This window comes from Accipiter gentilis, chromosome 7 (assembly GCF_929443795.1).
Source record: "Accipiter gentilis chromosome 7, bAccGen1.1, whole genome shotgun sequence".
NCBI classification, from domain to species: Eukaryota; Metazoa; Chordata; class Aves; order Accipitriformes; family Accipitridae; genus Astur; species Astur gentilis.
This window is the reverse complement of record NC_064886.1, coordinates 33,781,799-33,807,750: the sequence shown is the minus strand read 5'-3', so window position 1 is coordinate 33,807,750 and position 25,952 is coordinate 33,781,799. Positions and strand designations below refer to the sequence as shown.

At 41.9% G+C, this 25,952-nt stretch overlaps 1 protein-coding gene across 2 annotated transcripts in view; it reads left to right on the top strand.

Moving 5' to 3' along the window:
* The window catches only part of WTIP (WT1 interacting protein), an 88,139-nt gene extending 64,049 nt beyond the window's left edge, over nucleotides 1-24,090 (top strand). For both annotated transcript variants that reach the window (XM_049806781.1, XM_049806782.1), the window contains exons 4-8: nucleotides 11,264-11,326; nucleotides 13,798-13,928; nucleotides 15,027-15,078; nucleotides 16,950-17,018; nucleotides 19,875-24,090. In XM_049806781.1, coding sequence (XP_049662738.1) covers nucleotides 11,264-11,326; nucleotides 13,798-13,928; nucleotides 15,027-15,078; nucleotides 16,950-17,018; nucleotides 19,875-20,027 — 468 coding nt within the window. In that variant the 3' untranslated portion in view covers nucleotides 20,028-24,090. The remainder of the gene's footprint in view (nucleotides 1-11,263; nucleotides 11,327-13,797; nucleotides 13,929-15,026; nucleotides 15,079-16,949; nucleotides 17,019-19,874) is intronic.
* Nucleotides 24,091-25,952: the final 1,862 nt, after the last annotated feature.

Genomic DNA, 25,952 nt, shown 5'->3' with positions numbered 1-25,952 from the left:
AAGCATAAGAAAAAGGTGGTTTTAATTTGGGGAGGTAAACAGAGGCAGTCTATCTATGTTATAATTGTATTCCTTCTAAGAAAATAGTCTCCTGTTGGTGTCCTTGCTCTTCCTTGGCTTTTGTTTGCCTGGGAATTGATCAGGAGAACTGGCTGCTCCTATAGGTATGGGAGCCTGGTCACAGCTCTGTGGAGTTGCAACCCCGCAGCTTGCGACCAGGTTATTTCAAGTATGACACAAACATAACACGAATTAGAAAGCAGAGCAGCTTCAGAAAATTTGGGCAGGAGGTACTGTGCTGTCACACTGGGGTCTTTGGTGAAATCCATGTAATAACAACGGAATTGGAAGGGCCTGTGTGTACATGGTTAGGCTTGCAACAGCAGGGTTCCCAGGGACAGATGTGAGGAGTTGATGTTTCATTGCTGACAGTCCCCGCCAAAGCAGCAGTGGTCTGAATGAGCCCCTCGTTTGCCCTCCCAGCGAGAGGGATGCTGATGGGAAGCAGCTGACTTGCAAATGTAATGCAAATGGAGAGCAGGGGTGGTAGTGGGCTGAAGCCTCCCTGCTACCTGGGGGAGAGCCCGTCCCCTTCCCACCCTCAACAGGCAGCACAGGGCAGAGCTGAGGGCTGTGATTCTTGCAGAGCTCTGTCTATCCCCACTGCTGCCTCTGTGTATCCCATTAATTTGCTGCGGGTGCTTCTTCCTCATCATCCCTGGCATCATGCTGGGGATGTCCTTCTGGCCAGTCCAGGCAAGACACAGAGACTGCAGTAATTCCCGCTTTGGACCGCAGTTAATAGCACATGAACAACAACGGGCAGAAAAGCTGAACTGGTTCTTGCTGTGAACCAGTCAATGTACGAAATTTTAGGGAATGGGTATTATTTATGGGTTTCTTCTTATTGTAACTGTTAGAAATGTTTAACATCCTGTAGATTTCAGTATTTTAAGTCTCCTGCAATACTGCCGTTTTCTGTCAGAACGGCTTCTGCTGGAGCAGAGTCTCCAGAGCTGGAGTTGATGGCTCGTATGCGATACCTGGTTCTTTAACTCCCACTCACTAAAGCCAGATCAGCTCTTTCTCCCTATCAAAGACAATATGTAGAATTCACTGCAATATTATGTATGGTCCTTGAAGCCAAGACCCTGAGATAAGCCATTACCTGATCCTTATAGTTGTTTGGCTCCTGCTATACGAGCAGGGCTTGCCCTCCTTAGCTAAACTGTCCCTGTTGAGGTTCAGCACAGCGCTGGTTGCATCTCTTCCACCCCAGAGGCAGTTGCACTTCAGTGGTGAAATGCTGTGTGGGTCCCGTCTTTTAGGAGAGCTCAGTTGTCTCTTAAAGCATAGCAAGTGCCAGAGAGCTTTGGCTACCAAGTCGTTTCAAAAAAATTGGTTGTAAAAGCGTGACATGAATAGCTACTAGCATCAAGCATTCAAGATCTGGCCCTTTCTTTGAAAAGTGCTTTTGATTTCTGGACGAAAGGTGTTAGAGAAATGTAGATGTTATTCATTATAAGCAATTTCCACTGTGCAGCCATAAAGCTATCCAAAGCGCAGATACACCCGTCAAAACCTTTGGCAATAGCCACAAGGTACATTCTTCTAGCAAATAGTTTTCCCACATGTTTGCTCTTACTGAGGGCACAGATTATCTTTGTCTGAATCAGGCGGCTTATTTTGCTCATTCTTTCCATGGAAGAAGTGCTAGAAGTTTTTAGACCCACTTCTGGAGTTGTAGATGGGGAAGGGATGCCACATGCCGCAGTTGTCCTCACAAGAACGGTGCCTGCCTTTTGTGTGTGGGGTTGTGAATCGATGGGTGAGGGCTGATAAACCCTCACCACCTGGAGGACATGGCATACCTCTTCCTTCTTTGTTCATTTTTGTCAGCCTCCTGCTTCCAGCCCTGATTAGCTGCATATTCTCTCAGTGCTTAAACCCAAGTCATATTGGCTAAAAGTAGTGAATGAATCAGATTTTTAGAAAATCCACAGATAATTCCACTTTTGCCTAAGCAGGGTGTAGAGATTGCCTAATCTATGCAATTTCCAGTAGGAACACTTCAGTAGCAATGTTGCATGTTAGTGTAAGGAGTAAAAAGGACAAAACCAAAACCCCAGACATTTCATTGCTTTGCTTTAGCTCCAGGGAAGATCCAGTTACTCTTTTTTTTTTCATGCCACCTTAAGGTAGCAAGTCCAGCAATATCCAAGTCTTGCCTCACCCCTGTTAGGATAGTTATTTCATGAAAGGAAATAAAACAAATGACAGTTTAATCCTTCCCTGAAAGCTCTTAGGACACAGATGGCTAACTAGCCATAACAGGGACACTGTTCCTGGTGAAGTGAACAAAAAATAAATGCCTTACTGTATAATAAATAATCCGAGTCAGATGTTCTTGTTCCATTTTGTTGATAAATTGCTGCATAATCATGGGTGAAGGAAAAATAGCTCAATAATTTTAATTTGTCTTTCCTTTTCAATGCTCAAATATCACGTAAAGAAATTTAAAAGAAATTACTGTTTTTCTTGGCAAAAAAGACTTTAAAAATGTCACCAAAGCAGCCTGAATCTTAGATCTATTATCTCTCTTTTTTTTTTCTTTTTTTTTTTTCTTTTCCCCCCTGCTTGATAGACTTTTCCTTTTTCTCTTGAGGTAATGAACATTATTGACTGGGGGTCCAGTAGAGGTTAAGAAATGAGAGGATTTCCCTCCAGGGAGGAGATGAGAGGGAAAATGAACCTCGTGACAGATGTTAGTTACATTGCTTAATGCACTACTGGAAGACACTCAGATGCTCTGGAAATAACCTATTACAGACACCACAAGCTGCAGTGCATAGCGTTAAGGTCATCCAAAACTTCCCCTTTTAAGATTATCTCTTTCACTGTCTTATAACTTTGCCAAATTTAATAATGTAGGCTGAACTTCTTCACGCCAGGTTTTTGCCTCCGGCTAACTTTGCTGTCATTAGTCGTTGAAAGTTTCATCAAAAGCTGTTCATCCATTTCAGTGAGTAAGACTGGAGGACGATCTGTCACTTTGCCCATAAATCCTCAAAGTGAAAGGCTCTAAAAACTTCATTTTGCACATGCCAACCGTAGAGACCTAGCGCATTGCAAGCCTCCAGGAGGCCTTTGGGTGTCCCCCTTCTGCCCTTCCCATCCCGGAGGGTGGGCAGCCCCTTTGGGTGTCCCCCTTCTGCCCTTCCCATCCCGGAGGGTGGGCAGCCCCTGCGATGGCTGCGTGCTGGTGCCTCTGTGGCTCCCTGCCCTGGCCTCCTTCCATCCTGCCAGGGAGAGGCTGGGGCTGAGGCTGTGGCAGGAGGAGGGCAAGGAGCCCACAGCCCCAACGGAGCTGTGCCTTGCAAGCCTGCAGGCTGCCCCTCACGTCTTCCTTCTCCTCTCCATCCAGTCTACTGCGGTTTCTAATCCTTCTCTCCCCTACACCGGTGACTGGTACCTGCTCAGGACACTCTCCTTGCCACAGCTGTAGCCTCTTTGCTCCATAGCTGACCACTGCAATGCAAAAGTCGGCTACAGATAACACAGAGGGGCTCGTCCTGTATCCACAACTGTAACACTCTCAGCGATTGTAAAAATGCGAAAGGATCGGGGTGTGCAAGACCGGTTGGGAGGTGACGAATGGAAATGATCAGCCTTTCATGGAGGAAAGCAATCAGATATCAATGAGCTGGGTGATCGGGGGTTCATGAGAGGGAGGGCTTGCACCTTCATCTCCTGTAGCACCAAACACAGGACCCTTACCCTAATTTGGGCCCCTGGGCACTGCTGCAATGTAAATATTAATACTGACGAGGCTGTTCTTCTCAGTTTGTGCACATGCTGTTTTCCAAGGCTGGTAGTGTGGGAAATGGCCCATCCTACTTGCTGGGGCCCTAGGAAGATCGTTGTTATCAAGTGTAATGGAAGCTGGTGTCAGCTGGAGTCAGAGGCCTGAATTTCCATCTCGGCGAGTATAAATGTTTGGAGATCCCCCTTGGGAGGTGAGCACTGGGGGACTAGTGCATTAGTCAAAGAACCCACTGCTGCTAAGCAAGACTCTCTCAGAAAAAATAGACTCAGTTGAAAAGGTGTAAATGATTGAAGTTGCAGCTTGTGTTCATTTCATATCTAATGGGAATCACAGAGCAAATGGAGTTACAGATAACGGTCAGGATGTTGTATTTAGGAGAGTTGCTATTAAAATGCATACTGCAGTCAGAGAACAGACAGACATGGGTGTTTATTGGTATGTTTAACAGAATAATGGAATCAAAGCTTGGAAAGGGATTTGCTGCAATATTGCTAATGTACAGAACTATAAGGAAGTATGTGAGCATTTTCAAGGTGCTGACGGCTCTAGGTTGGGACCCGAGGTGCTTTCAAGTTCCACAGGCGTCATGAATGCTGAGTGTTGCTGTGCTCCCAAGTACTGTCACTGAAAACAAAGCCAAACAGATTATAGCCCGTTACTGTAATCGGTGCACGAGGGAGTAAAGTTCACATTGTTACTTGTGTGTGTCTCACTCCAGCCCCTCCCTGCCAAAAAAATTTGAATATTTTCCTTCCGTAGTTTTTGCTAAGTTTGTAGTGTGCCAGTGGTCCTGGTTTTATTTTATAAACAAATTTGACAGTAATGATGATTAATTGAAGTATTCTGAATTGAAGTGTTGCATCAAGCCTACAGATGGGCTTAAAATTCGAATTTCAAAATATTTAGGGGTAGTCAAATATTGATAGGCCTCTACCCTTTGGACTTGAATGCGAGTCAGCATGAAGAGTGTGTAGAGCTGGCAGTTTGGGTTCACCTCTTATTGCAACACAATACTGTAGTGCCGTATCCCGTATCAAGAAGTTACAAGTCCATTGAAGCTAGTGGCAGAAGTCCCATTGACTTCAGGGAGGTCTGGATTTTCTCCCAGGAATTCATCCCAGAGGACAAATTTTTAAAGCTAGGGCCCATATAAAAATGTTGGCACCAAGGCTGAGAAACTAAGGGTGAATGCTGCAAACACTGCATGGCATGGCAAACTGCAGCTCTGCTAATTGAAGAAAACTGGTGTTTTGAAATAGGAGACCAACTGGAGTCCAGAAAAATTTCTCAAGTTTATAGAAGAGCAATACACAGGCAGTACCTAGACCCAGGTGATAATGTAGATAAACATAATGTGATGAAATGTCAATGTGCGAGTAAGGTGCGTATTCTCTAAAAGGATGCTCAGCATTTCCTGGACTGGGTTACGGATTGTTAAATGGGCCACAGGAATCACTCTCTGGGCCGTGACAAAAAGACCAAGGAAAGACAAAGATGGGGGGTTTTTCTGCGATGTATCACTGTGGACTAGCTTTTGAAACTATCTCATACTTTACATTTGCTAGTGGAATGTTTTGAAGTGTGTTACAAAGTCCAGTTGGTTTCATGCCAGATAGTCACTCCCCTATTTCCTTTTGAGATGGTGATCCAAAAAGTCAGATTATCCCATTTTTCTTAATATTAGATTGAAAAGTAAATTACAATAACTGAAGCACACGTGAAAGAACTAGAGCTCTTTCTAATTATGTGTAACTCCTGCCAAACACTTGTAAGCAGACAGCACCAATTTTTTTTTCTATGGGAGAATAAGAAAAACAACGTGAGAAAGTGGTGTGTTTCCACTTCTGTAGTAAACATTGGTATTAGTTGTTGTTATGTTTCAAATTGAAATCTTTCAACAAGTGTTTTGAATAAAATGCAGATTTTTTTCATTCCTGGGAGGATATGTTCTAATGTAGACAGTTTCTCTCGCAGTGTACATAATAGGTAGTACCAATGACAATAAATAACTCACAGCAAGAGTATAGCGCTGTGCAATATGAAGTGCTGTACAATGTGAATCAAGTTAATAGATTTTGGGCTGTATGGTATGATGCAGAGTTAAAGTTGTCACTTCGGGCTTTTTTCTTGATCATTGTCACTGCAAAGCTTCCACAGGAGTTTGTCTTAAGGAAGATCTAGGTAAGAAAATCATTATTGGCTCTTAATTAATCAGACAGAAAGTAAAAGTAGCCTTGGTGAGTGCTCACACATGGGTCTCTGTAGGCTCTCTAGGAAGTAAATGGCTATTCCCTTCTCAGAGGCTGTAAAATGCCTGACTGGTAAGGCAAAGTTACCAACCAGCTGAATTCCTGATTTTTGGCAACAGTTTTGTGCATGGCCAGACCAACTACCTCTGTGCAGAACATAAAGTCCCTCCTTGCCCTACCCATGTCCTTCAAACATAACAAAGTGGAAACACAAGAAGATAAGCTGCTGCGGTAGTGTTTCCTCACTGGCAGCAAGACTGGGTGAAGCAACAGGATATATGAAAGGGTTTGAGTGAGATGAAGAGTAAAGTTCTAGACGATTTTCCTTTAATCTCTGCCACCTGCCATGAGGCTCCCATATCTTTGAGCCTGAGAAGGCCCCATTTTCCTCAGTTCCGTTTAATCGCAGCATTTAAATATGTGTGTAAAAAACCAACATCAACAAAACCTCATCTGCATGAAACCAAATTTGATATTCTGTCCCTCTCTTAACGTGATCCCATGAATTTCTTGCATTGTTGTGTCCCATGTACTAAGGGTCCCATGCAGAGAGCAAACAATAAAGCAGTGAGAAGACAGATGCTCTGCTAATGGGAAACCAAGGAGAAGGGAGTCTGTGAGGGATTACAGGCAGCCTGGGGTTGGAATACATTATTAGCATAGCACCCAATTCAGAAATTAGTTTTCAGAATTAAATGCCTGAAGCATTTTGGCAAAAACTCCTGATCATCCCTCTCAAAAGCCCTTAAAGCATGAAAGAGTAGGAATCGCAAGCCTAGGCTGAGCAATCACATTCGGTGACCTTGCAGTGCTGTAACAGTGAACTGTAGTTTTTACAGCTTCATACCATTACCGGGGCAGCAACTGCCACACCTACTGAAATGTAACCCTCTCAATCTGCTTGCACAAACCTTTAGCAGGTTTTGAACATCCTCATCAAAGAAGAAAGTGGGCTGGAATGAGATTCCAGGGTCTGTTTCCAGGAGGAGGGTTTTGCTTCGTTGAGTGCGTAACAGCAGGGAAGGGCATCAGCCTCTCCTTGGGCACGGTTAGGCATGCGAAGGAGAAGAAGCGACATGTCTTTTCAAAGATCTGACATTGCCTAAGGTAGAAACTTTGGGTCCTGAAGCCTTTTTCAGGCATGCTATTTTCTGAATGTTTTTGCTTTTGAAAATCATGATGAGAACATCAAGCTTTAAAAGACCCTGGGTAGACAACCAAGATTGGTTACAGGATTGAGGGCAGACAGGAGAAATTGTTTCTCATAGTACTTGGTGGGATTATCCTCCATGCATAATTGTTCATTATATGCTCAAAATTCATTGTTAATTTCTTTTGGATATATTGCACATTAGACAGAAGAGTTACAAACCCCAAGATTATCACAGGAGGACACTAACAGGCCTAAATATTCAGGACAGAAGGGGACTTGTTTTCCTCTTACATTGAAACAAAGACTGTTGGACAGAATCATTAGAGATTTTTTTGCCCGTTTGATAATCAAAGTATAGTGGACAGCAAACAAAAGAAAAGTTCAGCCAGCCAAGTCTTCTACTTTATTTTTACTCTTCTATTCTAACATAATTAACATATTTCTCAAGGTTTATTTAGTTTCCCAGAATCTTATTTTATGTAAGTGTATCCATTGGGGTGCTTGATTACAAAGTCTTGATTCATGCACATAAAGTGAGATTTTATTATCCTGGGAGAGAAGTCAAGGAGGAGGTGAATATGGGAGAAAACAGTTGGGACCAAACTAAGAAATCAGGAAAAGTAATATACCGGCTCTTCAACATGCATTTGTGTTCTTTCCATCCTGGTAACTAAATAACATCTTATTTCTAAGTCACAGAAGTGAGAGGAAAGGATAACACTTAATTTTCAACTTTGAATTTCTGAGCTGTTCTTGTTAAAACAACTTCTTTCAATGTTTTTATATATGCTTAATGAGTATCTATAATGAATATTTGGGAAAGTTCAAAATTACACTTCCTGTTTGTCCTGGGTATGGACTGTTTGTAGATTTCTGAAAGTTTCTGTCCAGTTTGAGTTTGGTCTGTGTTTACATCATCTTACTGGTCTGACAGCAAAATTTTTTACTTTTTTTTTTTTTTTTTTTTTTTTAAAAACTGGCATGTAGAAAACCCGTATAGAGTAAGGCTAGAATTGAGCTCAGTACTGCTTACATCCTAAATGAAATTGTACGTATAAAATACTATGTGTACAGGAAGCATAGCTGTGATTTGGCTTAGGGTCTTGCCTATCAGCCTGTATTACTTCGCTGTTTCACCTCAATCTGTTTTTCCCGTCTCCAGATTGCAAGGGAGGGCTGGTGTGTGCAAAAGCTCTTTTCCCCCCTCCAACTATGGCAGTAATAAAAGAGGCTACAGGCCTGTAGAGCGTACCCTCCTCTTCTCTTGCAGTGACCTAGTCCACAAGCTCTGGGGGACCAGTGCTTCTTCCACCCACCCACGCTAGGAACCTCGCACTGGGGAGGCTCTTGGGTGCGTTGAGAGATAATAAATGAGGCCATTCTCCCTTATGTGCCGTCTGGAGCAAGTCACAACTTCTCTTTCATTGCACGCGCAAGATTTGTGTGGGTTAATAATAATCAAGCGCTTCAAAGACAGACGTTGCCGATTTTCATTAGTGTTTTAAGACTTTGTAAGTTCTGCTTCTAAAATTGAAAACTTAGCACAACAGCCCTGTTTGAACTCTCCAAGTTAAGAACAAACACTGCAAAGCAGAAGTTGACAGGTGAGCTACAAAAATGTAGAGAAAATAATTTCTTATTTACCTTTAAACAGCAGTGTCCGCAGTACTACCAACATGTAGAAAACAGTGCTGCTGGGGTCTGAGGCTGTTCTTTTCCAGTCCAAATAGATTTAAAGCTCGAGCAGAGCTGAATCCAAAACAGTGATCTCACTGAATCAGGTCTCCAGTTTGTCTGGGATCGATACTGTGATCAGAAGAGCGTAGCGGTAAAGGACAGCTCCCCCAGCCCATGAAATATTTTATCACTGCTGTTAGACTCACTGCCATTTTGCAAAGTGTTCTTAATTGGGTAATCCAGTTCTGGATGTGTTTGACAAATAACAATTCTCTTGTTAAAAACAAATAATGGTTTTAATTTAATAGGGTTAGTCATATAAAGAGTGATTTTGTGTCAGCAAAACCTTTCTTTCTGACAAACAGTGTAATTTATGACAATCTAGTTAGCAATAAATAAATGACATTAATCTGACCACTGTGCCATTCTGTTCCTGGGGAATAATGTTCCCTCTTAATCAATAGCTGGGTAAATGCTCCTTTGCATTCCTTATCAAATGACAGCCAGATGGTACTAGTAAATTCATTCCAGCAGGACTGTAGAATTAGCTGGGTTTGTACTATTGTTAATCCTCTGCTGTCTGTGCCACTAGGACCTACCCACCTGTTTTCCAGTAACCATCGAGTTTGCAACCTTAGGAAATAGTCTAGCCAGATGGTTACTCGGATACAGTGCAGCCAAGAAGCATCCCAAGCAGTGAGGCCTTTTTTTCTGCATCAGTAAGAAGAAGAAAAAGGAGAAAAAAACCAGTATCTTGCAGAAATAGCCAGCTAGGACTGTCTGCCTCTGTATTTGTTCCTCAACACCCTGGTCTCTTTTGATGAAGTTTCAAAGTTTAAGATTGCATGAGCTGTGTTCCTTAGTGCGTAGTAAATTTGGAGCTGTGACAGCTGCTATACCATCATTTACTGACTTTCTGTGCCCGTCAAAGTGTCTGCAAGACCTTTTTCCTTCATAATCACTTCGTTGCATAGCAACAATAATTTTGTCTCCAACCTATTGATCTGAAATAACATGTAATCCCCTCACACCGATAAAAAGGAAAACATATGGCAGCTCTAGGCTGGGAACACTGGCTTTTGAAGTGAGGGGACAGTTAATCCCCACTAAATCAAGGGGGGAATGGAGCAAGCGTAAACTCTGTTGGGCCGAGGCTCTGAGGCTGCATTAGATGCCTGAGCCAGTTGACCTGTGCTCTGGGAGAAGAGTCCAGTTTACGCTCATCCTCCCCATTCCCTGTCTTTTATCTTGTGCAACTGAAGCACATTTCAGGTGAGCTTTGCTAAAACCTTAATTGCTGAAATAAGCATCACTGTGCAATACGGTACAAATAACTGGGCACCCTGTCCCTCTGGCAGGAAAGAATGCACATGCAGCACTTCACTTGCAGGGGACTGCAGTGGGTGAGGATAAAGTTCAGCCGCTGCAAATACCAGTTTCAAAATTACATGGCTGGAGTTCTTAAGGCCTCTTGCCTGTGGGGTAGTTGTTTGGTAGGTCAGTCATCTGGCCCGATAACCTTGATTTATTTATTTTTTTAATATACTTCTACACACAGGGGTAAAGACAGACTTTGGCATCTGAAACAGGACCTGCTTTGGGGACGCAAGTACAAAGTTAAGGTCAAAAACACTCAGGCAGGGAACACAGAGCTTTGGTCCCAAGTGGGTGAAGCATCTCCCTGCTGCCATGCCCCAGGCACCAAAACCTGAGAGGTCTCTGCTGCCAGGCCTGCCCAGCCTTCCCGTTTCCCACTGCAGGATGGAGCATGGGCTGATGGTTGGGGTTTGTATCATCTTTCTGAGGTACCCTACTGTTGCCCACATTGTGCAGGGGGCCTAAGTTCCTACGACTGGACTTTTAGATTCTTCCCTGGATAAAAAGCTTGGTATCCACGAGGCAGCTAAATCCTCCTTGGCCTGCATATAGCACTGAATGAAATATAGGTCCAAAATCTGAGGTCAGTAAGCATCTGGTCACTAATTTGAGCAGGAGTTGGGAGGTAAGTCCTACGTTACTTACTTCCTCAACAACAACCAAAAGAGTGAAATCAAGCTAATTCCAGCACGCCAAATGCAAACTTACCAAATAGGCTTCAAAAATAAAAATCAAACTTAAAATAATATTGTTACATTGGAAATCTCAGTGGAAATCCTGCAGTAGATCAGAAGGCCAAGCTGTTATCTGAGCATGCTGCCAGAGCAGAGCGAAGCCTTCCAAGTTCCTGTGTCCCAAACCTATTGTATAGTTTGCTATCATATATGGCACAGGCTGGAAAATAGCACAGCGTTGACTTAAAAGGCATTTCTGCAGCTAGAGTGGCTACTAATAATCCTTTCTTTTCTGTCATTTGAACAGTATTCAGGTTTTCAGCAAACAGCGGACAAGTGCTTTGTTTGTGGACACCTCATAATGGAAATGGTAAGAGACCTAAATTCCTAACTGCGGGGGTAGCTTGCTTTTCGTGTACTTCGGGTAGTGCACTGTGAGACGTTGTGCTTTTTCCCTAGTAAGACTATCATTGTGTCTTTACTGCTGTCAAGGTAATTTTTTTAACTGAGGCAGTAAATAAAAGTATCTTCATGCTCTATTAAGTACAGTAAATTTGGCTTCTTTTCTACCTGAGATCATGGGAGGCTGTTGTTCTGTCAAATGCCAGTTTAAAAAAAAAAAAAGATAAATAGAATTTTAATACTAAAGGGTGACAATACAGCATAGCTTTGTAGGAGAATATGGTAAAAGAAAACAGAGGCTGTGCTCTATAAGACAGTAGAATAGCAAGAGTTCTGTCAAGTGGATGTAATCTGGGCTAGAGAGGCGAGGGGCGTTATCAGTAGTCCTGGGGTTTGTTACCTGCTCTGTGACTTGTTTTATTTACCTTCTGCCACTTGCTCCATGTCAGTTAAAATGCATTATTGCCACTGGGATTTGTAGGGAGCCAGTAGTCAGAGTTACTTTTATAATAAAAAAAAATAAAAATCAAAGGGCTATGGGTTGGACCAGATACTGCTGGCATCATTTCAGTGGGTGAAAGTAGGAAGAATTTAGTCCGTTCTTCCTAAGCAGAAATTCCCAAACAAACAAAATTAAGTGGCTTGCACGTTGAAGATGTGCAGATCATGTAGTATATCTATTTTCCTCTTGCTTTAAAACGTATATGAACCTCAGTATGCCTAATAGAAGTAGCTATTGCATTGCAAACACGGAGGTTCAGTAGGAGCTGGAACGGAGACTTCACTAATGAGGATTCTGGCTCATATCCTGGCACCACTGGTTGGACAAGGATATTGTTCGTTTTAGCCCAAGAGCAAATTTCTAGAGTTGTGTCATGCTGGGAGGGGGAGGGGTATCCTGACTTGCATGCTTTGAGCTGGCCATTAATTGCAGAATCCAGGCAAGAGTCCATAATATCTCGTTGGTGGAGCTCAGTAGCTGGAAGCTTGGCAGGTGCTTGTCTGCCTCTCTCCCATCAGCAAGTATGCTCTGACAAAAGGAAACGGCTCTGGGATCTCGAGGAATTAAGCAGTCTTATTTGGCTAATTCCTTCGTGTTCCTCCCTGGGAGCGCACGTAACAACAAACATGCCTGCACAGTAGCGGTGCCTGTGTACAGCTAAGGAGCAGAGAGCTGCAGCCCCACAGGCCTGGGCACAACAGAAGCTGTTCAAAGCTGAAAGTGCAGCTGAATTATGAGTTGCTCTTGCAAAGGGGTGGCTGCACAGCCATGCCAGGCTAACAGTGTGTCTTACGTAGCTGCCTAGATAGCAACACACACGGAGACGAGTTGTTTCTGGCTGGGAACAGGCTTGCAAACCAAATGGAGTCTGATGCCACTCATTGAATGGAGACCTATGGGGCTTCATTAGAGGGGGAAAAAAGGTTAAATTGACTCTGTGTTTGTCCTATGCGCCACTTCTTATTTCCTGTTAATTTGATCTTTATTCATAGAATCATCTACAGGGCCGTGAGAGCTTGGCCTGTGGAGATTTTTCATCTCCAGCTTATTAGCACCTCTAAGCCGAGCACTGCTGCTAGCAGATAACTTTTTGAAATTACCTTCCAAAGGTATTTCTTACACTGGAAATGTATGCAATTGGTGCTATAACCTGTTCAGAGCTGCCTGAAGATGATACCATGTTTCACTCTACCCAGAGGCTTGCTCATGGGCTTGGCGCATTCTCCTTGATATATGCCCCAGTGCCACGCTGAGCATTACATAGGAGGACACCAGGAGGGAGGGGATCTGTTCTGTAGTGGTGTAGCTGAGACTGCATCAGGCCTTTAGTTGAAACCTTTAAAATGCAACAGGGAAGGTCAGCATGGGAAAAGCCTGGGCGGACGGATGGATCTGTATCCAAACACATGGATACAGATATAATTTTAACAGAAACCGATGGGCCCCTGTTACTGAGTGATAACCAGTCAGTAACTGTGGTGGATTAGGATCCTTAATTAATAAAGGGACACCTATTTATTTGCTTGTTTTGTTACTTTAAGTTTGAGTAATGACTGCTTTGGATTCTGTCTGTCAGCCTCTTAAGTTTTGTGAATTAACTCTGTATCCCAGTAACTTGTATTTGGCTGCAACAGATTTGCCAAGAAGTGGCCTCTGAAGCCGTTTTTAATTTCTGTTGGCAGTATTGGCCCTGCAGAGCTAAGACTGATGGGCGTTTGCCTGATTTTCACAGTTCTCTCTCTTTATTGGGAGCCTACTGAAACCCAATGAAATAAGCAAGTTGATTGTTTTAAAAAGCCCCTTGCTGACAGATCCGCAGAGTGGTAATTTCATCCTGAAGTGCTTTTCTCACTGTCATTATTGAGTCAGACACGGCAGTATATGGGGGGCATCTCATGTAATCATGCATCCACTTATTTTGCTGTTTGCCTCTTAAGATCTTACAGGCCCTTGGAAAGTCATACCATCCCGGCTGCTTCCGCTGCGTGGTGTGTAACGAATGTTTGGATGGAGTCCCCTTTACTGTTGATGTGGAGAACAATATTTACTGTGTCAAAGACTACCATACGTAAGTCCACAAATCCATTGCGTGCTTGGAAAGACTATAGTAGTTAAATTATTGGTTAAGTTATAAGCCTTGTAGTAGATAAAAAGGGTAATTCCTATTTGCTCAGATGCTCCTAGAGTGCTGCTCTCACATGTTGCATTTGTAAAGTATTTTAAAGTTATATTAAAGGTCACTTCATGGGCCCAGTGTGGCATACGGTGGCCAGGTGAGGTTGAAAATCAAGTTGCGTCAGAGGATGTGCTTCTCTGGTGGCTCTTTCTCTACTTCTTTCAGAACTTCAAATACTAATCAGATCAGGCTAATTCTGCAAGTGGTGGTAGTTTCTGCTGGCTGTTTCTAAGAGTTGAGGTTCTGGTAGCGTGTGACACTGGTAAGCGTAAGTTAGGTTAACCTAGACTGGGCAGTAGACATGTAATTAGCAACTAGTGTTAGAATGATTTTAGCCTCACCTGACACAAAGTTTTGTGGTTTAAGTGATTGCTTTGGGACTCCTTTCTTCTCCCCCTAAAAGGCAATGTGAATTAGCTCCAGTCAACCAATAACTTAGCTTATACAGCAAGAGTAAATCTCTCTGAACTCAACCCTATTGGTACCAAGCTGACTGTGTTACAAGGATAGAGTGAATGTTGGCCCAGTGATTGTCATAAAATGCAGCTGTGGATAATAAGACCAGCTGATGTATTTGGTTTAAGTAGATCCTAGCCGTGATCAGCCCCTCTCCTGTTTAGCATGGTTATGTCTTCCTGATGTCAGATGGTGACAGTCCCCAAATTAGCAGCTGCTTTGCAGTCAAAACAGCGAGTCTCTGAAAGAATTTGAATGGCTTTATGAGTAAAGGAAGGTAAGAGAAAGGGCATATGTGGGAAGAGGGCTGGATTCATGATGCCTAGAGGCCAGGAAGACCTAAGCAATAAAGCTGGGCTAGATCAGCCTCTTCCAAATTTCCTTTTCCCTGGATATCATCAAACATTTAGAGGCATTTGAAATCCTGTGCATCTACATTTTGCTAAAAACAAGGCATGGATAGAATAGCTCTCGTGGTTCTACTTTTTGAAGAAACTTTAAATGTGATTTGAACACTTTCTTCTTGCACCCTAGGGTTTTTGCACCAAAATGCGCTTCCTGTAACCAGCCGATCCTACCAGCACAGGTACATGTTAACATGCACTGACTCTTTAGAAAAAACAACTATTGGTGTACAAACGCTTTCTAAAAACATATTAGATGCTTTTCCTCCCTCTTCCAGAGTCTATACAGATACTAAATTAAATACAGTTTAGCAGTAATGTCACTCCCAAACATTCTCAGAAGTTGTAATAGTCATGCTCTACTTATGCAGCATAGTACTTTGTATCTTTAGGGTGCTTTCCACGTCTTAGTTATGCTGTTATAAATTTCATTTAATTGAAAGCCCTGACTGGGACTCCAAGAATTAAAGCCGTGTTTATTTTTAGAATCTCCCATTAGCTCAAATAGCAAATTTCCTTGTCTGCTACATTTGCTTTTCTGATGTGGACCTGTTACGATGCCCAAACTTGAAAAGACATCTGAGAGTTACTCTGGCCCTGCGAGAAGGCCACACAATCTGTCATCCTGGGATGGCAATGTAATGAAAGTGCTTAAAGGGGTGGAAAAGGCAGCAGAAAAGTTGGCTAAAAGGGAACCCAGGTGAATTACCTGCTTGCAACCTCAGCCTATCCTGACAGTATAGTTAGCACGACAGGACCTGTGCAGTAGGACATCCCATTTCTGCCTGCCCACAGTAGTGCTCCCTTATACTCTGGTGGGTGCAGCACCATCTGAGTTCCCATTGCTGAGGTCACTGACCAGTTCATTTGTAAGCAAGGGCCTCAGCACCTCCCTCCTTTTCCTCTTCTCGTGTTTATAGAGCCAGAGCTTGCATACTATAAGCCCCAGTTAAGCCTGTGGCTAGAGCCTCTCAGCATGCTCGCCTCCATCACTGCATGTTACTCTCTATTTGTCATTATTATTTCTGTTAAATGCCCAGGTCTCACACAATTAAAACCCTTACAAAGATGAGCCAGAACTTCTTGTCCTGGTGATGGCATGGGAGGAGAAAACCCCTATGTAAATTTCACTGGATTTGTGTCTTACAAAATTACTTTCTTTAAAAAAAAAAAAAAAAAAAAGGAATGAAAGAAAAGAAAAAAAAGCAGTCCTGCTGCTGACTCATGTGATGATGGCTAGCAAGATAGACTCCATGTTCTTTCCCATGGAGGTTTCTTAGGTTAGTTCAAGTCTAGCAGTGCAGGTACTAACTTGCCCACAGCTTCTCTCAGACATAGCCTACATCATATCTGATGCTCTAACCAGACCTGGAACTGGAAACAATGCAAGGCAACAAATTTAATGAGCTCTGTCTTCAGAGCGGATCAGGGAAAGAGTCTATGAGGTTACAAGAAGGGTATGGGCTGCTCTGCAGGGCCTGGGGCTCAGCCAGGAATTACACAACTCCACTGCATCCACCCTCATGCTGAGGTTTTTGGCCTGTGCACATCATTACCTGCTGGACTGGTATGTAAATCCCTATGGGGTACATACAGTGACATATGCATGTGCAAAATAGCTGTGCAGCAGATGGTTTGAGGGGAATACAAGCCCTGGAAAACTCAGCCCAGGATGTCTACAAGGAAAAATTACCCAATCAGCAGGTCATAGTTTTTGCCTGGTAATTCGTTCGGATCCTGGGTGCCCTTGGAAAATTATTTGATTTCAAGACTAATTTGTCCCTTAAGGATGAAGTTTTGGCTACACTTCCTAAATGACCTCTACAGGTTAGATATGTCAGACACCCACGCTGCTGCTGAACAGCAAAACTAGCGGTGCAGTGCTGTGCACCAGGGGACAAGACCCTCAGTGGTCACAGAGCTCTGCTCTGCAGAGGAAGAGGGGATCCCCTGGGGAAACAGCTCTCCAAAGCGATAGGTTGGGCACTGAAAAAAGATTGAGAAAACACTGCTTTACAAGCCCACTCTTGCCTTCTCTCTGCTTCCCCAACAGGGCTCCGAGGAGACCATTCGGGTTGTGTCAATGGACAAAGACTACCATGTGGAGTGCTATCACTGCGAGGTAAGCATCAGGTGCCTCTGCCGGCCTGCCCCACAGCAAGGCTTTGCTAATAAATAGCAGCCTCTTGGTGGGTGCCTGACTCACACCTCGGGGTGCACTTGCTGGCTCTTGCATGCCTGGGCAGGTAGGGCTCTGCCCCACAGCTCCTGAAGGGAGGCAAAGGAATGAGTGCCAGCTGGGCTGCAAGTGGTACTGCCATTTCCAGTACCAAATTAGTTTATTTTTTTTTTTCCTCAGTATATTAACTTGAAAAGCTGGGTTTGGTTCTTTGGGTTGAATTTTTTCAATACTTCCAGGTGGGGAGAGGACAAAGAGTAGGTGCCAGTTCTCTTTTTTCTGATCTCTGGATACAGCTTGTGTGGCTCTGATCTGAGGAGACTTGAATTCACATTGCCTGTGCAGGGAAGGACATAAACTGGAAGGCTTTTTTAGGTGATCTGTGGTTTTTTCCATGCTGATCTGTGTTTTTTCCATGCTGAATGAATATTGATTTTTTATTAGAAAAGAGACAGGGATACCACTGACTTTCTGTCACTTTTTTTATAGTAGTTTCTTTTGTGCAGAACATTTAAGAGTTTATTGGGGCAGATCAAGTTTGGGGGATTAGTGCTCTTGTTTCAGAGAGGAGAGCTCAGTTCAGTCCTAGCTCTACCTCCGGGAGCATGAGGAATGAAACAAACTCTTTCATTTGAGATCAACCCAAAACTTCCCTTTTGCTGTAGGTTTAGCACTCTGATATAATATGCAAATATCCACACAGATTCTAACTGTGCTACCTAACTGTCTTAGCACCAGAGGCAAAAAATGCAGCAATGCTATCTTCCATGCACTTTTGTACAAAAAGGTTTTACAAGGAGACTTCCAATAAAGGGAGAAAATAACAAAATGCAGGGCATCTTGAAATGTACATGAACCTAAACATAAGGAAGACCCCATCCGCTCAGTTATCTCCTTCCCCTAGAGATATCTCGATACTCCATCCTTTTCTATTAATTTTTCAAGAGAAATTGGCACAGGAAATTGCAGCATTTTGGAGAGCTGTACTTCCCTCCTCCTTCTTCCCCCATCTATTGCTTTGTGCAGGCTTCACCTAAGATGACAGCTCCCTCCCCTTCTCTCTCAGGCTATTGACTTTATATTAGAATGTCCCAATGGGGGTTTATTTTCAGTTCTGTTTCATTATTCATTTCCCCATTCTCCTTCCAGTTTGAGGCAAATGAAGCTGCCTCCACATCTGCCCAGAATGGCAGAGTGTGTTTACGTGCAGAAGTCGGGGTTAGCCATGTATAAACAGGGGTACATCACTGCCTAAGGTTCTCCAGTCAGGCTCCCAAACTGTATGCACTGGGTCACTGCTGTCTCAAAATACTGCTAGAAAAGTTAGTGCCAGTATTTCGAGGTATTCACATGGAGACTTTTGCAAAGGCTATGACGACTTAGGCAGCCACTTCTGAAATGCCATTAATGTCATCATCACCTGGTGGCCATGCAAAGTCAGTAGTCAGTTTGGAAACTTCGCTGCTTTTCTGTATCATCTCTTTCTTGCAACCACGTAACTTCTGCTGAGAAGTTCAAGCTGTTTTCAGCTCAGTAGACCCCCATTCTAAAACTGAAATCCACTCAGAAGGCAGGCTTTCTCACGGCAGAAAAGGAATACAATTTTGGAGAGGGAAAAAAGGTGTGAACACTTGGCACAACTGTAGGTTATCCAAAATTGTTAAATTCTAATGAGGAATTGAATTTTAAATCTTACATAAAGGACTATAAAGTTACTGTATAACATACAGTAACACACAGAAGACTACCTTGGCAGAAACTTTAATTAAACCCTCCCTAAACTAACACGCCAGTTTAAAAGCTTACTTTAAAGCCCATTTTTCATTCTTATTTCAGTATTGTAAAATTTGAGGATTTTAATTTGAGCTATGAAAGCTGAAAAATTGTACTTTGTGTCCAATTAAAAACTTTGCATCAGTTTTCAGTACTAAAATGACCTATATGCCCAACTTGTTCAATTTTTTTATTTTTTTTTTGCTTTTCTATTAAGTGTGCAGATACATAATCGGAATCTCTAGTTTGTCAGGACTGGTCACAGTAACAATTTTTAAGTATTTAACATACTTGGGACATCAAATCCAAGCACAAAACTGCCATGACTTTCAAATGTCCTCAAAATTATAATGATGACAACTGAAAACCAGGATTGTCTCTATTGCAGTGTACGTAATAGCCAGCAGGCAGGATCATTGTTTGTTGTTGTTCTTTTCATCTCTGTTCCTCCACTGTTGTTCACCCATGTCATCCCTGTAGTTACATGCCAGTCCCAGAGGTACTACCATATTTCCACTAAAGATAGGCCATTGGCCTTGAAGTCTTTTTTTTTTTTTTTTAATTCCAAATTAGAGAAAGTTTAGCCCTGCTTCAGAAGTAAAACATGTCTCGTCTCCCCCTCTTCCCCACTCCTCTCATTCTCTACTTACGCTCCCCCATTTCTTGCTCGCTGCCTTGTTGCAGAATTAGCTCCTTCTTTGTTCTAACCTCTTCCAGGTTGTATGTGTCGGAGTCAGTCCTTGGCCTGTCTGATTTGCATCAACATTGATTAGATGATGAAGAGACAAGAATGGGAAACAATGGGGAAGAAAATTCTGGGTACTACTATAGACTGTCCTGTTTGATTTCAGTGATGTCATTTTGCTTAACATGAGATAGTCAGGGTCCACCTACCAAAAACTCTTGAGGTTGCTGGCTTTGGACGCATGGGAGGGAGCTCTCAGGGCTATGCAGGATAGATCAGCATTGTTGTGAGATGACCTACCTGAACCATTCACTAATCTGGGATGTATATGTTTCTTCTAGGATTGTGGCTTGCAGCTCAATGATGAGGAAGGCCATCGTTGTTACCCATTAGAGGGCCACTTGCTCTGCCATGGCTGTCATATCAGGCGCCTTAATATTAAACTGCCATCACATCCACCTCCAAGCTATCCAATGCATGTCACAGAACTCTGAAAGACATTTCTAATACCAATAAGCCGTTTGAAAGAGAAGACAAAAATCTAAAAACGACTTTCCTGTTCCTTTAAAGATAACCATCTAAACCAGCTATTTATTTTTTAAATCAGAGGTGAGGGGTCCTTTTCTGATCTTGTACATCTGCGTTCTTTTATCTAGACATTTTCACTGAGACACTGTCTACTTGAACAAATAATTCACCACTAAACTGTAACTGTAAATGGCAGCATTTCTAAAAACAATGGTACAAAGGGCTGTTCTGCACTCCCTACTCACTTTCCTTCAGTGGAGATTTTGCCCAAGTAAGGGAGTGTAGAATTACTTCCCAAAAGTTAGCACCTTATCATATTGCAGCAAGCATGATAAGATAAATGCTAGCATTTTAGCTAGTTTTGTTGAATTCTGGTCTTAGAAAATACAGTCTCACATTTTTTTAAAACTTAGATTCCCAGGAGTAGTGAATAGGAAGCAAACAAGTGTTTTTGGCAATGGCAGTTTTCAGCATGGGTTAAATAATGGCATTCTGTGAAGAAGCTCCAGGCCGGCTTTCCATCCTACAAGGTTCCACAGTCATCCAAAGACTATTTAGCTTGTTAAAGAAATCTGGTAAGCATCTCGCATAACCACCACATTACAGAGAAATATATTGAAGAGATTGGCACATGCAGGGTCATAACTTGAAGAAAGTTACAGACCTCTGTAATCATTTACTGTGTACAAATGTAGCCACAGTTTCAAAATGCATTCATATCAACTTGATGATTTGGCACTTACTAAAGAATTCATCTTTTAAACCTGTTTTTTGTTTAATAGGGTTAGCAGCCCCTTTCTATGCAAAGGTACACTTGTCTTTATACTACTTGTTTTATACAAGACTTCATTTGTTACCAACTGCTTTATGATTGTATGTTGATACATTATTAAAAAAAAGAGGGGGACAGTGGTTTTTGTATTATCTTTTCAGCTTCGTGTTCTTTTCTAGATGTACTTTTGAACTGATTACAGTGATTGTCTTCATTGGAAAACAAAGTACAGTTTAGCAGAAATAATAATTTAGAGATTCAGCAGACCATTTTAACATTGGTATTTTATAACAAGTATTAGATGTACATAGAATGTACACACTTTCATATTTTGCATAAGCTTTTACAGTAACCTCAGAGCTCTGGGGAAATATATGTCTTCCATATAGGAAGTTAGATGAATCTTTTATATGGTTTGTTTTCTACCATGTGTTGATGATTTACATGCAAATCACACATCTGTATGTTTAAAAAATTCCTTGCATTCTCCTGAGAATTGATCCAGCCTTCCTGAATTTGTATTTTAAATAAATCCATCATTGCTGTCTTTAACTGTATCCAAATTCACAACAAAATAAAACTCTTTTGCTCCAGAGGAAGTGCAAATACCAGACCAGATTCTCTGCATGTGTAAACTGGGACATTTCCATGCCAGTTCTCAACACATCTAGAATCTGACCGATCCATTCAGAAATGATCCCATGTTAAATTCAGCACGCAGACTGACAAAATGACTTATTTATTTGGCAACACCATTGCAGTTTAGTTTCTTATGCTCCACTGATTTTTTGAAAGCCGTTTGTGGTGCTCTTGAAAAGTACAAAGAGCATCCAATGGACACTAATTCCTAAGTGGAATAATTAACTCCCTTAACAGAACTTTTTGATAGTCTGGAATTTCCTTATGGGGGGAGGAGGGGGGCCAGGAAAAATTCTTGTGAACTGGTTTTTTTTCTGTTAATAAGGAACAAAAGGTATGTTTCCTGAACTTTTGCCAAACTTCCATTGGCCTAGATTAACCTGTCCTACTGAATGCTCCTTGGCAAGTCAGATGCTGCTTTAAAAAGTCATTTTCTAATTAATATGTATCAGTTTGTAATTAACATATTTAATGTGATAGCCATGTTTTGAAGGAATTGGAGTGCAACCAACTAGTGCCCTGTTTCTACAGTGTGACCTAAGAGGCCTGGCCTGCAAAAGAGAGGACATTGGGTGCATGCACAGTTTTTCTGCATTTGCAAACATCACCTCTGTGTCCATAGTCACCAGCCCAGCCTCAGAAGGAAGTGGAAGTACATGTGCCTCTCGCCCAAACAGCAAATGCTGGAAAAGGGAAAAAGAATTGTCTTAAATTGGATTGTATGACTAGGCCAATTCCTTAAGGTTCTTACAAACATGGAAGATAGATAGCAGAGCTTCAGGATAAACTTTTAGCATCAGCTGCAATGTAATACTTTTTCCATTTAAGGAAGCTGCTTTAGATCACATTTAGCTTTGAGGCATTTTTACTTGCTTGTCTTTATATATTAAGGAACCCAAATCAAGAAAACAATCATTAAAATACACAGAGACGGTTTGGGTCTGTTCCTGTGAGCAGGTCATCCCATAACAGTACTCACTGTACTGGAAAATGCTTTGCTCTACCACTATAGAAGCAGAACCTTCAAAATCACAGTGGCCAGAGATGGAGGTGACTTACTCTGGCATTCGGCCCAGTCTTCTGCCAGTACCTTCCTTAGCACTTTGCCTCCTTCAGTGGCAAGTTGTAAGTTTCCACTCCCAACATACTTTTCAAGGGACAGCATACTAACATGTACATACCATATCTTTTCTTCTTTTTTCAAAAACGATCATACTGTAGGAAAAAAAATATTTAATGTCATTTCACACATTAACTTGTCAGTCTCCTGTAGTTCTACTCAGTTCCAACATGTTAAGTATCAAAAGGTAATATTTCAATATAGAATAAGCAATTTGTTTAAAACTAGAAAGCAGCAGTTGTTGTTCCAGTATTTTCTATAGACAGGTGCATTCCATTACTGTATAATGAAGTACAGCTTTGTTTTTCCAGCATTTAGTATAAAAACTGGAGCTTGAGTGAAATTTGCCAGGTTTGGGGTTGTTTTTTTTTTCCAAAGAGAAAAATAAAAGCAAATCTAAAATAATGATGTGCTGTACTCTTTAGTGCTAGTGACAGTTTCTGCACATTTTTACTTCCTGTCTGGGGAATTACGTAAATGAGAAAGCTTCTTTTAATGATTTTCTTAAGGAGTATTCTTATGTTAAATCAGTTCCAACACAGATGTAAACTTTCTAGAGTTCATTTTATGATGTGATTGTTCTTCAGAAGCTTTTGCTGTACTTTCAGAACATTTCCATAAAGTCAAAACAATAACAACTTGTTCTCATTTGCATCAGGACTACACCTTTCCATTTTGGTAAGGATCTTACACAGTCCCTACAGCACAAAGCTGTTGCAGGTGATTCAGAGTCCCTCGTGCACTGAAGGACATGTTCCAAAGAAAGGACCAAAATAATAATCTGAAAACAAAACAAAAGAAAAGAATGCACTCAGTAATTGAGCTTTCAAAGAGGGTTTGTTTGGGTTTCTTTCCTTTTCCTTTCACTTGCGTGCACGTGTGTGTGTATATTTTGTAAGGTGGAGCTTCAAAAGGAAAACATGGTTAGAGGAGCTCTTTAAGACCAGAAATTCCAGAGTAGTTAAGTAAACCAAAGCTCTAAAGGAGACAAAAGCTGCTTTCTTGTGTTTCAAGAAAAGTATAAAAGTTTGTGATTCATCCTGTAACTAATGCCGTAACTAGAGTATATAATTTGACTTAAATTAAGTTTTCATTTGAGAAATATTTTCATTTTCTTTAAAAGAATATAGTTTTCTTCCAAGAACTTGGACCAACGTTGATTTTTATTTTGTAGGAAATATATAAATTCCCAGTTTGTATATCATGTAACTAGTTTACATGCTGAAAATATACATTAGTTTAACTATTTTTGTGTATATATCCTTGTAAAACCTTTCAATGTGCTTCTGTCTTTTAGTCCTCAGAATTACTTGTGGTTTTGTGTTTCAGTGTTTGATTCCCTTGATTGTTGAAGAAAAAAAATTGGGAAATGTAGATTTATTTATCTAAAGAAGAAGCTACTTGCTATCATCCTAAGTTATTTAATATTAAAGTCAGAAGTTGCATTTAACCTTAGATGCTATAATCTGCTTTTTTCAATAAAGACATTTTGTAGTTATCTTTGGTTTTGTAGTTTGTTGCATGTAAGTTGTTTTTTTTTTTTAATCTAGGTGGGCACTAAAGCAATTTTCAGGAGACCCTTGTATTGCCTACAGAAATGTCTTAACTGATATTAATTGATTGCAGCTGCATTCATGAAGGATTTTGGTCCTCCAGTGCAAGTGTTACTAATTAAGGTCTAAAATATGCCCACAGCTAACATTTTGCAGCTGCACTTAGAAAAGAATTTAGCCACTCTGGCAATTTTTAATTAAGCTTTAACCAGTCTGGCTAGTTCACATGTAGGACAGTCAGTGTTGAGGAACACTTCCTTTTCAAGACTACCATTACGTTTTGGAGTGTTCCAGAAGAGAAGTATGTGCCTGGGCTATGAACTTGCATACCTATAAGCTCGGTATGGGGAATTTTCTCAATTTTCTTGCTAAGTCACAGTAATGCAGAAACTACAGCCAGAGCTCTGATAGGATAGAAAAGGTGCTTTTTTAATACGTTTTACCTTTCTGAGGCTCTTTGCCACTTTCTTATCTCCAACTTCACGGCACAGATGGGAGCTTGGTCACATTTACCTTCCACACACAGTGGTCCTGCAAGAGCAGCTCTGTCTGTCAGGCAAAAGGTTCATCATCACTGGTATCTTGTCTGCAACTATGGCCAAAAGTGGACGCCTGGGGAAAGAGTACAAGAACCCGTTTGTTCCTGGTTTCCTCATGTTCACTGGGTTTCCTTTCCATTAAGCTGGTCAGTCTACCATCCTTGTGGATGCTCCTTCCTCTAGTGACTTGGCAGAAGCCAGATACTCACAAGCTGCTACTCCAGTGTGATGCCACCCTCTCCTCCAGAGAGGCCTGCTCTGCAGCTCTGCCACCCTGGCTTTGCAAAGTACAAATGACTTCAACATTTCGAAATGAAACTTAATGGTGGTTTTCACACAATGGCTATTTTGGCAAATTTTTCTTTTGCACAGTCAGAATGGAAAGAGTTACAAATGCCACAATTGTTTTAGGGACACAGTCTGCGCTTCTGTGCTTTGAAACAGATGTACCACGCTTCTATACGGCCTTCACATACACGCTATTTTCTCACTCTCATAGTTTTTTAAAATTCATTCAAAATGAGCAATTCATGCCCTCCTTGAAGAAAAAAAAAAAAAGCACAAAGACTGGCCAACTCAAAGCATTTTAACAGTGCCTCACCACATGGGTGACACAACTATAAGTCAATAAAATCTAGGACATACTCTTAATGCAGCAAGAATTTATACCAACCCATAACCAGCCTGGCTGAAAAGAACAGAGTACTTAAGAATATTAACTGCCCCTCGTGGGCCTCCTTGCAGGAAACACATACTGGAAAATGAACATACATTCACTGCAGGAAGGGTGTGAGTCAGGACCCAGCTCCCAGAGGGGAGCACCACAGAAGCCTACAGTGTTGTACGTAGGACTCGAGGCATGGCATCTGAGCCACAGGGCAGTGCGTAGCTGGGAGCTGCTGCATGACGCACAGTTCCTAAGTCTGGCCTGCGGATGATCCGGGAGGGCTTTGCTAGCCCTGCTCTTCACCTTGCCAGTCATCCCCACATCCGTGCCCTTCACCTGGCAGCTGTTGAGTAAAACAAGGATTTTTCCAAGTCATCCCAGGGCCAAACCAGAGACACTTGACTAGTGTGGGGAACCATTAGGAATATGTGAACTAGGCTGGTGAGGCTGCCTTCAGCTCACATCCCTGTTCCTCAGCTTTTAGTCCCCCTAATCCATAGACTCTCAGAATTAAGTGAGGTGGGACAAGACTTCAAGAGGTCATCTGGTACAACAGCTCACCACCAACACACACTCAAAGCAAAATATATACGTGTGTCCA